This window comes from Sardina pilchardus, chromosome 13 (genome assembly GCF_963854185.1).
Source record: "Sardina pilchardus chromosome 13, fSarPil1.1, whole genome shotgun sequence".
NCBI lineage: Eukaryota > Metazoa > Chordata > Actinopteri > Clupeiformes > Clupeidae > Sardina > Sardina pilchardus.
In genome coordinates this window covers 21,582,990-21,596,025 of record NC_085006.1, presented here as the reverse complement: position 1 = coordinate 21,596,025, position 13,036 = coordinate 21,582,990, and the positions used below count along the sequence as shown (strand labels likewise).

General features: G+C 38.4%; 2 protein-coding genes across 2 annotated transcripts; both read right to left on the bottom strand.

Moving 5' to 3' along the window:
- Positions 1-5,675: 5,675 nt before the first annotated feature.
- On the bottom strand, positions 5,676-6,656 carry LOC134099164 (olfactory receptor 52E4-like). Its single transcript, XM_062551956.1, has one exon. It carries the CDS (start codon positions 6,654-6,656, stop codon positions 5,676-5,678), a length of 981 nt encoding a protein of 326 aa, XP_062407940.1.
- Positions 6,657-9,359: 2,703 nt separating this feature from the next.
- On the bottom strand, positions 9,360-10,343 carry LOC134099163 (olfactory receptor 4D1-like). Its single transcript, XM_062551954.1, has one exon. The coding sequence runs from the start codon at positions 10,341-10,343 to the stop codon at positions 9,360-9,362; it is 984 nt and encodes a 327-aa protein (XP_062407938.1).
- Between the last annotated feature and the right edge of the window lie 2,693 nt (positions 10,344-13,036).

Here is a 13,036-nt window from a genome sequence, read left to right as displayed (position 1 = left end):
GTGTCATGCCATTTTAACTGTATGAAATCATTATCAGTATTTCCTTTTGTGTAAGCAATTTGTATATTATTATGTACAATTACAGGGTTGTAGAGTGACGGCTCTTGGGCCAAGCACATACACACTGTCTGCTCTCCAGTAGGGAAGAGTCAGGACAATTGAAGATTTCATTTGTGCAATTTTATAAAGAGATCGTATACTGAAAGCTATATTTTGTCATTAGCAACCAACCAATATCTGTCCTCTGTCACTTTCATTTGCAGTTACAGTTTTCCACACTAAGCAGAAGTGGAGCGTGCATAATGTTTCATTCGTCTCTCCTGGCATGGGGCACTGAAGAATTATTAAGTGTTATTAACCAAAATGAATAGTTTATTTTGTGATACTTTATCATTTCATCATTGCTTTAGCATATGTTGAAGCTATTCAAAGGCACTATATATGGTATATGTGTGTTTGTTTGGAGCTGTCCCTATATATTTTTCTTTCATATTTTAAAATCATACTGTTAAGATATCGAGAAAGCAAGAAAGAAAGCATTTGAAACTGCCCATTTATTTATTTATTTTTTTTTTGTATACATTTTTGTCTCTTTATTCGATGTCATTTACATGTATCTCCGCTTCTATCCAAATTTCCAACACTTGTTTTTATCCGTATCTTACAACCTTTTCCCTCCACTGTTGCACCTGCTTGTATATGGCATACGAAACTAGAAAAGCTCCACACGGTGATACGGATCACTCCCAAAATTGAATCCTTGAATCCTCATTTCAGACCTTTCCTGAAAATGTCAGTGAAATTCATCCATAACCGTTTGAGTTATATTGCTAACAAACAGACAAACAGATAAACATAAAAACAAACCCAGATGAAAACATCACCTCCTTGGCAGAGGTAAGGAGACAAGACAGAGATTCTCGAAAATCAGGAGGAAGGTAATTTTTGCCCTTTCTGGATGTCAGACCACTTTCAATTTGTAATAATTAGTCACTCATTTATGTAGTGTGAGTCAAACTGTTCTCTCAAGGCCTCTTTTGTGACAGTGCAACATGAACTCATCCTCTACACTTGGAAAATATACGGTGAAGCAGAGGATCAGAGAATCACCAAACAAAAAGTAAAAAAGTGTAATAACAGGGTCTGACTAATAAAATGAGATTATTCATGCCTGTTCTGTTCTCGGGTTTGCATTCTGTTATGTTCTGTTCTCTGTCAAGGTAAGGTAAGGTAAGGTAATTTTATTTATATAGCGCATTTAACGTGCACTGAGTGCAACCCAAAGCGAAGGGCGAAGTTCTGTGCCAAGGGCGATGATAGAAAATGATTTTTTATACCACCATATAAGCATTTCTGTGTTAGCTGTGCATATTTTAAGTAAGCTGTAGAAACGTGTAAAAAGATTTAAGAATAAAGCTGCAAGCAGCAGTGAGGGGGCCAAGCAGACAGTTCAGAAGGCCAGAGTTGCCATGGTAAGTCAATGCTGTTACATCAGGCATATAGTTTTAAGCAGTCACAACAATTGTAATGTCAAACAATCCAAGATGATTGAAATATGAGCTCACTTCCTGTTTGGCAGCTTTGCCACCAATTTTGATTGGCTGTTGCAGGTGAGCGGTTTTAGATATCGTTTCAAAAAGCAATACATTTATGAGACTTGGACTGAAAATCATCTGTGTGAAGTTTTGTGAAGATCAGACAAATTTTGTGACCTGGGACAATGTTTTATGGTTTTGATTAAATCCAATATGGCGGCTGAATCAACTACGTTGACGTCAAAAATTGTTGACCTAAGGACCATCCACAGTATTACCAGACACCACTAGCAAATTCTGATTCCAAACACATTAACAGCTACAGCACAAAATGCCTTTTTGCTAATTGCAGCGCCCCCTAGAGACCAAAGGTCACCAAATTTCTTGGGACGTCTTGGCTTTGATGCATGCAAGGGTTGCTGGGATATGAGGTCACTTATTGTTTGGTTACTTACCTGTGTGAACACGCAACCAACTTTGGCCTGTTGGTGGCGCTAGGGGGTTTGAGATGCCGACATGAAACTTGGTGCCATAAGCTTACATTACGGAAGCGTAATAATAAGAAAAGGTAGAAACAAACACTCATAACTCTTTAGATGCAATGTTTTATAGTTCATTTCTTATCTTCATTTTCATTGTTCATTTTTTAATCTTTATAAGGTCATCTGATTTTAAACCACCACACAAGCATGTCTGTGTTAGATGTGCATCTTTTAATTAAGCTGTCGAAATATGCAAAAGCGATTTAAGATAATGTTGAATGACTTTGAAATTATGTGTCTGTGTGTTATGGCACACAGACGCAGGACAGGGAGGTAAAGTTCAAATCAAGACAACTTTTATTCCAAAGGAGCCAACTAAGAATTATGGAGGGGTGTTGAATCCAAGGCACAAACAGCCAAAAGATACAAGGTTATAATGATTAACTGAGGAGAGTCTAAAGCAGTGTTGCCAGGTCACGTGAGGAAAAACAAGCAATCCAAGACTAAATAGTTAGTGCCCACTCCCTGCCCCCCAAAGTTACTGGGAGGGTCATGTCAGGCAACATTGTAGAGTAACCTATGACTTTACTACTACGAGGAAGTCCCTTGTGTGTTCACAGACGAGGCCAGACCTTGGGTGCTTCTCATTCATCTTTCTATCCTCCCATCCTTCCTCGGTCCTCGTTCGCACTGATCGAGATAAAGAATGATGGGGCGGCAACAATGGGATAGTCTATCCAGTGTTCTTTATAGATCAGTGGGAACGAGCCGGAGGACCGAGGAAGGAAGGAAGGGAGGATACAATAGATAAAAAGATGAATGAGAGGTGCCCAAAGACCTAGAGGAGACAGGGGTTAAGATACGGAGTGAGGCTGATTGCACACAGGTGCCTGTCATGGGAGCTGCAGGTGAGTGAAGAGTGGTCCTGGCTGGAGAAGAGCCTGGTGGGACTGTGACACAGAGACACATTGCGATCACATATCAATCAATCAATTTATTGTTTACATGGTACAATACATGTCATCCTTATAATATTGTCACAATATCACTTTACACATTTCAAAGGAAATAAGACAAAACATTACAACCAACAATTATATATATAGTTATTATAATAAAGAATAAAAAAAACCAACAACTTTTTTAATGCTTATTTTCATAGGCTACTGTGAACTATATTCTGATGTTGCTGCAGTGATTGCACGCAGTAGCACTGTTTCCTTTCTAACGGGTGCATAGAGTTTGAGCAGTCAGTTAAATGTGCTGTCAGTGGTTGAACACAATTTCAAGCCCATGACATTTTTTCACAAATTGCTAGCTGCCCATCCCGTGAGTGCACTGTACTAAAAGTCTCTTTAGGCAGCCCAGGCTCTGCAAACTGGAAACAAACAGTGGGGGCCTGTCCCATCAAGCAAAAACACTGTGTCTAGTTTATCTTGGAATACTGAAGCTTTGAGCTTTGTTAGTCATTGGTTAAACTATAGTATGTTGTTTTTGGGGGGGGGGGAAGCATCTGCTGAGAAAATTCAATAGAAACAATAAACAAACAATAATGTCTTGTATCAGCAATCGCTGATGTCACTTTGAAGTGAGAATGTAATTCCAGGTGCGTTTCTGCAACAACAACAAAAAATATATATATATACACCTCTGTCCAAAAGTATCAGAACACATGCTTGAAGTTAAATATAAAATCATCTTTTGGAAATGTATCTTAATGCCTTAAATGAAACAATGAGGAACTATTCAACCTTTAAGGACATTCCTTTTCTTTGTGAATGAATAATGTATTGTAAATAAACAAATGTTTTCCTTAAAATACAGGGGGTCATAAGTATTGGAACGCCCATGTTAAATTCGCATAGAGGATTTTTATTTTTATTTTTAAAGGCCAGTTATTTAATGGATCCAGGACACTATGCACCCTGATAAAGTCCCCTTGGCCTTTGGAATTCAAATAACCCCATGTCAACACTATACCCTTAACATACTAAGAGTTTGGCATGCTTTATGTCAGTTAGTAGCTGTTAGCTAATTAGCTGGTTTCATTCTCATTGAGCTCAATGCAATTCAAACCAGCTAATTAGCTAACAGCTAATAACTGACATAAAGCATACCAAACTCTTAGTATGTTAAGTGTATAGTGTTGACATGGGGTTATTTGAATTCCAAAGGCCAAGGGGACTTTATCAGGGTGCATAGTGTCCTGGATCCATGAAATAACTGGCCTTTAAAAATAAAAATAAAAATTCTCTATGGGAATTTAACATGGGCGTTCCAATACTTATGACCCCCTGTATTTAAGGAAAACATTTATTTATTTACAATACATTATTCATTCACAAAGAAAATGAATGTCCTTAAAGGTTGCATAGTTACTCATTATTTCATTTAAGGCATTCAGATACATTTCCAAAAGATGATTTTATATTTAACTTTAAGCATGCGTTCTAATACTTTTGGACAGAGGTGTATATGTATTGCTTTTTCTACACATTTTAAATACACGAGTATGTGTGTGAATAAGAACATTTAGAGTTCTTCCGAAGTCTATTTAGCACTTTAGGGTACACAAACCACAAGATTTTTGTGTTCTATGCATTCGCCAGAAGGTGGCGAAAATGCATGACTGAAATAGTCTGAGTACCCCACACCCTGTAGGTCTACTCTACACAATGGCTGCTGCCTGAATAAGGTGAATACGCTAACTGATGTAACTCACTTTCACTCCATGGAGGTATCACATATTTAACTGGAGAGGAAGGAAGTATACATCACCATCATTCATGTTAATAGCTGATGTCAACTGATGTCAAATGTACTTTAGCCAAAAATATACTTAAATGGCAGCTGATATCTTTACAAATGCTGTCTGATAGGTACCCATGCACTTCCAGGCAAAGTTTTTGACAATGCGGGCAGGCTACATCAGGCATGACTGAAGCATTCTGTTTACGGAGTGGATGCAGCAACGATTAGCTTCCATTAATCAATGGAACTGGCTGCATCAGAAATTATAGTGGCGTATATAGTCTAAATAAAAATATATTCTTCTACTCTGCAATTTCTTGGTAATTTTTAAAAATAGTTTACACTAAAAGTCTACACGTTTCCTTTAATCTGCAAAACTACCTGTACTTCACTCGATTAGGTTAGTGAGGTTACACAAAAATCTTCCCTTGGTCTCCTTGGAGACTAAGCCTTATCCCATATGGAGCCAAAACCAAAGATAATACAGACAAATAAGAAGTCTAGAAAATAAATCTTGAAAGCCGTGGTTCCCACCCTACTCTTAACACTTAACTCTTATAGGGTCATCAGGCGTCCCCAGTTTCAGAGGACAGTCTGTGTTTTCGGTTACCTGTCCCCGGGAAAATACAAAAAAACCCGGTGTTTTTTTTTTACATTTTTTGGGATTATGTGCCCAGTTTTGGTCTCGGACATCTGGTCGCCTTTTCACAGATGCAGAACAACATACTGTGTAGCCTATATTTGGATTCTGCATATGATTCTCATGAGTCTCTCATCATAAGCTCTTTCAGTAGACCTGAAGGCAGAGTTTTCTAGTGGTCTACATCTTGATTCAGCTTTTTGTGACCAAAAGACAAGCTAAAAACTCATACTTCAAGTATTCGACTGGCTGGCAAACTTGTGGCGACTATGAATATGGAATAACAGTCGACCTCAGTTGAAAATTATGTCTGTGGAGTGGAAAAACAGTTCCTGTGATTTTTAAGAGACTTCTTCTAATTTCCTTGTTCTTCATGCCATAAACGATGGGGTGCAACAGTGGGGGTACAATGATGTACAATGCTGATACAAATATGTGACCCTCTTTCGGTAGATTGGCGGCATCAACACGGTTGTAAATCAAAGAAAACAAGGAGGACAGTGTAAAGTTAAGGAAAATGATGATGTGTGGCGTGCATGTTGCAAAGGTTTTTCTTCGTGCATCCGCTGACAGCTTTGAAGTCAAAATAATTATTTTCAAATATGACCACAGGACCAATAATATTGGAACCACAAGGAATAAACCAAACATACACACACCAAAAACGTTAGTCATAAGTGAATAGTTATTCCTAACACAGCCTAGATTTAATACAGCTAAATTATCACAGAATATTTTAGGAATAGAATACCGGCACAAGGGTATTCTTGATGTCAGGCATAACTGAGTGAACACAGCTACAGCAGGCAGGAGGTTCCCCACAACTACGAGCACCTTCACCTTCTGTGGGGTCATTATAGTGTGGTAAAGCAATGGCTGGAAAATAGACACGTATCTGTCATAGGCCATGACTGTTAACATGAAGAAGTTACAACCTCCATAGGCACAGGAGAAAAAAGTCTGAATGAAGCAAATTTCAAATGAGACTGAGTGAATATCAGTTGCAAGGTGACTCATCACTTTTGGCCAGACGGCAGTGCTGCCAATCAAACCATTTAATATTACGCTACACAAAAATATGAACATTGGCTTATGGAGCGATGTGTCCAAGCAAATTAAAGCCATAAGAGCGATGTTGATTACAACAGACACAAGATAAGTTACGAAAATAATGGCAAAGTACATGTCTTTGGCTGGGCCAATCGCCCCATAGACTGTGAAAGTGAAAAGGAAGGATGATCCATTCATGGTTGCTGGACTCTCCTAAAAGACATAGATCAACATTTTTATATTGAGGTATTTATTTCAAAAGAAAAGCAGTGTTCTCCCTCCATAGACCCACTTTTACATACCTTAATTATGTCAGCAGAAGACATGCTGGAGAGGACCACTATGCTCTGACTGAACTCTGTAGGCCTACTATACTTCTGAAATCTGCCATTTATACCCATCCCAGTGGTGCACCTTTTTAGGGTGTCCAGTGTCCAATTATTCTAATGGTCAGAAAAACAAAACCCATGAGGATTTCCTCCCAACAAGGGTAGATCCCAAGAGACTATTCTCTTGAGACTTGTACTGTATCAGTCTTCAAGGAGTAGTGTCATAGTGTCAAACCACAAACTGTCTCAATGATCACTACTGACACTACACACTATCATTTGCTAATACACCAATGGAAAAACATCCAAAACATATTTCCTAAGACAACAATCTGCAATCTCAATTACAGTATACAATGAAGAATTGTTAGACTAAGTCGAGGAAAAGCTTCACTTGTTTTGACTTCCTTTGAAAGAAATGTATTTAATTGGGTGTTACTCATTGACGCAATTCTCTTACAGTGCAAGGAAAATCCTTATCACTTTGTCATAACATGCCATGCCATATGCGATGAGAAGTAAGCTGTCGACTTAAAGGTGCTCTAAGCAATGTAACACATTTTTTTTAGGCTAAAACATTTTTTTGTCACTTACAGCAAACATCACCTCACCATCCGCTAGCTGTCAAGTGCCCTGAATACACTGTAAAAAAAATGCGGTCTCGGTGGACAAACCAGGCTCCAAAAATGGCGACAAAAACAACCTGGGCCACCCTGAGCCATAAAAACATAACGAAGTGTTCCAGCAAATCATCAACGCGATGTGCATTTAATAGAGTTTTGATTGCATCGCAGGGAGTAGTTTTCTCTCTGTTTTGTTTGAACATCAACATAAGTGACATTACCCAGCATTGCTTAGAGTGCCTTTAACAATGACAATGTAGTGTTAATACTGTAAGTCGTTTTTGACACAAGTGTCTGACAAATAACATAAACATAAACAGTAGTGTGTAGTCTTTGGATTTTACTTCAGATAAGTAAGGGATAATGTATTGTTCGCCAGTCTTTATTGGAAAATAAGTCCAATTATAAGCTATGTTTATATGGATGTTTATTTTCAAACAGATTGAAATGACACTGATTAAATATTTCAACCGAACTGTTTACATGAACGCAAAATAAACCAATTGGTGTTTATTATTTGTTTAGATGGAACAAGCATTTCATCATTCAGAAACTCCTAGTTGCATTACTGCCTTGGAAACTCATTTGTTTATGTCCCTATGCATTATTACCACATAGGGAACACCTACGCAGAAAGAAGAAATATACAACAATCCTTATACCTGTTTATATGGATTTTTCGATCGATCGGTTAATCAGAATGGAGTACATCACCTCTCTCGATCTGGTTGGATCATGCTATATTCAACTGGTTAAAAAAGGCATTTTATTCTGAATAAGCCATTACTCCGTTTGTAATGAGATTAGAAGTGTCCATGTAAACTGGGCTATAGTAAAACAACAGTTCAACACTGTTTGGCTTTGCAACACCTGTGTGGGAGGGGTGAGGAAAGGGCATGGAGTCGAGGGAATTCAGGTGGGACTTGAGCTGGCTTTATTGTGGGCACAATTTGTGGTTTTGGACACTGCTGCTCATCTCAGGAGGAACGTCTGGAAAATTAAATGTGTCAAATAAAGTTGGCCATACTTGTTCATTCAACTGATGTAACACATTAGTGTGGCAGCACAACACATGTGGCAGCATCCAAGAGTGCTTGTCAGGTGATTGGTCAGCTTTCGGTTCTAAATCAATTTTGGATACATACAGTGTGTTTTTATATTTATGAATAAATGTCTATGTAGAAATGAATGTGTTTTTTAAGTAAAAGTGCAACAAATCAAAGACACATTTCATTTCAGTTTATTCTTTATTTTTGGCAAATCAATAACTCTTTTTCACAGTACATTCACATTAGTGAATTTTGTTTTTTGTTTTTGCTTCGTTTATGCAGACTTGGTAACTGTATGCCAACAGGTTAATAAATAGCATTTGGACCGTTTTTATACTTTGCATCAAATATATGTAACTGTCATCTTTATATGCATGGATATCAAAAGTATAAATATCAGACATACAGTATTGGTTGTAACAGTTAGTGTTTTATGGAATACTATACATCTATAACAAGCAAACTGTCCCACGTACACTATTCCTGTGTAGTAGCCACATTGTGTATAGACCACAGGACAGTGTTTTATGCAAGTAAAAAAAACATATTAATACCATATGAACTGCCCCTGTGTACCTACTGAAGGAATATTGCAAATTCAATGTATAAGCCTTGGCTAACAGCTGTGGAAATACGGTACTCACTATTCAAAATAATTGCGGAAATGTGCATTGGAAAAACATGGGCCTTGTTTGTGAGAACTGATATGAATAAAAACAATAGGGTCAACAAAAACACATTCTATTTGTCATCACTGCTCTGGTAGAGTCTTCTATCGTGACATGGACATATTAGTTTGAACACTGTTAGAAAACACAGAGCTATACATGTCTATGGTTTGGTTTGGCAAGGGTTTAGTGGCTGGCAAAGAGTTCAGCCTTTCCAGCTGTTCTCTTATGTCTAAGAGTTTGAAAAAGCAAAAACAGATGATTTCTTAGGCTGTGTCAAATAACCAGTGGCCACAGAACGAGACCTTAGCATTTTTGAAAGGCTTTTTTTGATCTCTTGGTTTTTCATCCCATATATGATGGGATGAATAAGCGGCGGTATAAGAATGTAATGGGATGATAAAAATATATTCACTTCTATTGGTACATAGTGTGTGATACGATTATAAGTCACAGCAAACAACGAAGACATTGAAAAATTCAGGAAAATGAGTAAATGTGGAGTACACGTGGCGAGGGCTTTTTTTCGAGCGTCTGCTGATACCTTTGTGCTTAGCTTGATGATTCTTAAATATGACATCAGGATCAGTAATATGGGCAGCATGACTAGAAACACGAGGGAGCACGCGCCGTAGAAATTGGCCACTAGAGTGTGAGTGCTCAGGCTACAGCCCAGGTTAGAGATGGACAAATTATCACAGAATATTTTATGAATGGAATAGCGGCACAAGGGTATTCCTGACGTTAGGCATAACTGAACGAACACAACTACAGCAGGGAGGAGGTTACCCACAACCACCAGCACTTTCACCTTCTGTGGGGTCATTATAGTGTGGTATAGCAATGGCTGGAAAATGGAGACATATCTATCATAGGCCATGACTGTTAACATGGAGTAGGTACAGCTTCCATACATATAAACAAAAAAAGTCTGACTAAGGCAGGCTTCGTATGAGGCTGAGTGAACATCAGTCACAAGATGACCCATGACTCTGGGCCAAACAGCTGTGCTACCAATTAAGCCATTGAATATTAAGCTAAACAAAAATATGTACATTGGTTTATGGAGTGATGCATCCACGTAAATCAAAACCATAAGAGAAGTGTTGGTAAGCACAGAGGCCAGATAAATTAAGAATATGATGACAAATAATACTTTGGTTGGGCCAATCTCTTCATAGGCTGTGAAAGTAAATGTGATGGATGATCCATTCATGATCTCTGGACTTTCTAAAAGACATTGACCACACACAACATTAATGAATAAAGCAATGTTAGCTTCATTCATTATTATTATAATTATCATAGGTACTTCATTATATTAATTATTCGTACTATTAATAATAATATGTAATATTTGAATAGGTAATTCATTGTAAATTACACATGTATTGTTCTATAAAATATAGTACATGTAGACAAAAAACAGACATTCACCTTTTCACATATGCAATTCATAATCCAAATCAATATAGTTCATGGACTGATGAAGCCAGATGACAACTTGTTTGATGAATTCACATTTCAGAGAAACACATGAAACCATTATGTTAATACAATGCAGAACATTTGTGTTATGATGAACAATGCAGAGACTTTTCTAAAAAGATTTGTTTTTCTTTCTCATACATACCACTTTCTTCCAGTGAGATTTAACAACATTTGCTGCACACATGAATGATAAACAGAAGTAGAATAACTGGTTTTGTCAACCTTGCCCTTTTAGTGACGTGCTTCTGAAAAATATTTCTAGCTTCCCTGTCCTGCACTATTTATATTTGTCCAGGTTGTCCTCAGAGGGTTGTGCTTGAAATTTTGTTTGTTTGAGCAGGTCCCAGTGGCACAAACTTTCCTAGAACTTACTTAGGTGTGTGTGTGTGTGTGTGTGTGTGTGTGTGTGCATGTGTGTGCGTGTGTGTGTGTGTGTGTGTGTGTGTGCGCGTGTGTGTGCGTGTGTGTGCGTGTGTGTGCGTGTGTGTGTGTGTGTCAGTGTGTGTGTCAGTGTGTGTGTGTGTGTGTGTGTGAGAGAAACAAGTAAACAAAGGTAATGAGGAAATGAAACAAAATAAAAGAAAGAGCGCAGATATGAGACCCGCAACAACTCACGCAAGTCCAACTATACCACCCTGTTCGAAAAGGGTCAAATCTGCTGCGTACTCATGGCCCTGCGTCAGGAACCTGTCCCTCCAGGTCTCCCCCACAATGAAAGAGGACAACAAACAAACAGGAAAAGTACACATAGTATAATAGACATATAAGTCAGCCATTTTCATATTTAAACTGTAAATTAACTCCGTGACAGCCACAACAGAAAAATAGAAAAGTATGGGTAACACTTTATATTAAGACACACATATTCACCATTAATTAGCTACTTACTAACATGTGTATTAGTAGCATATTAGCCATTTGTCTGTCATTATAAGTCACTAATTAATACCTTATTCTGCAAGACCTTATTCTACCCTTATTAGACCCTTAATTAAGAATTCTCCTATGTAAGCTCCTAATTACCCCTTATTCATAGTTATTATATAAGTTGTTGCATATGAATTATGACCTAAATATGCATGACTCAGTATGGGGCTTTTAAGGTGGTAGTACCACAAGAACAATTATTCACCCCTAATAATACTTATCAAAGATGGTCTATTTAAATGGAATTAGACACTAAACAACCAGTGCTAATAGTGTACAAATAACTAATAATTAAGTCTTTGTAATGCCAAATATGTTCCCTCTTCTAAAGTTGGGTCATTGTTCATCTTAATCAAGAGTCTAGTAAGGGTAGAATAAGGTCTTGCAGAATAAGGTATTAATTAGTGACTTATAATGACTAACAAATGGTTAGTATGCTACTAATACACATGTTAGTAAGCAGCTAACTAATGGTGAATATGTGTGTCTTAATTAAGTGTTGCCGAACAACGGATACTTTGTGCATGCTCAACATCTAACACATTCATGGTGGGAACAAAGCATGGTTCATCTCAAAACATAACATTAAATAAAATTTGACTCCAAATTCTACTGGTCTCTAAGCATAGTCCTTCTTAAGAAACTCATGTGAAAACTTTTGGCAACACGGTTAGCTGCATGATCAAGTTCAACCCCAACTGACCTCTTGCAGCAGCGAGATCTGCCGGCGACAGCATGGGCAGGGATACAAACGATGCTATGAAGTTGGACACTCTCTACTTCCCGTAGTCTAGACGTGACCACGTGACAAAACAGGCCCTTGTGGATATGAAGAGGCATCGAAACCGATCTAAACGCCAGCACATACGTCAGGGATGTAAAAGCCAATTAGGGCAAAGTCCTGACGTCATGAAGGCAGGGTCTGGGCCGGTCTAGGCAGTACCTGGAGAGCAACTGCGCTGCTGCACAGCAGCTGCCTTGCTCCCGCGATAAGTTAAGGCATGCATGTGATATCGACTGCAGAGTCGTAAACACGCCCATCTATCATCGTGAACAGATTTTTAATCATGTGCATCTTGTGCTGCGCAGTTCTGCAAAGGCTCTTGGGATTCTTGCAATGGTTCTTGCAAAGGCTCATGGGAGCACGATGTAATGGTGACACCAAGACATGTATTCATTTGCCTTACTGGTACTTACTGTAGGTAGCCTAGAAATCTAGATGCACCCTAGCGGCAAAAAATATTTTTCGCACCGTTGAGGCCAAGCCTGCGCTCCAGGCCAGCCTAGCCAATCAGAACGCTCTATCTGTGTACGGAGTCCTAGAGCCCGCCACCTTCGGTTTCTGATATTGACGCCAGGGAGCTGGACCATGCGTCCTCGTTTGACGAGTTGGGTGTGAGACCGTGTTTCACAACCATAGAGAAAAACAAAAGATGGATGAGGCTTTGGAAGAGTTAGACTTGGGCTTTTATTTGAAGGTTGAGCAGAAAG

Coding starts and splice junctions, on each gene's coding strand:
- LOC134099164 (XM_062551956.1), bottom strand. CDS start 6,656: ATGAATGGATCATCCTTCCTTTTCACTTTCACAGTCTATGGGGCGATT.
- LOC134099163 (XM_062551954.1), bottom strand. CDS start 10,343: ATGAATGGATCATCCATCACATTTACTTTCACAGCCTATGAAGAGATT.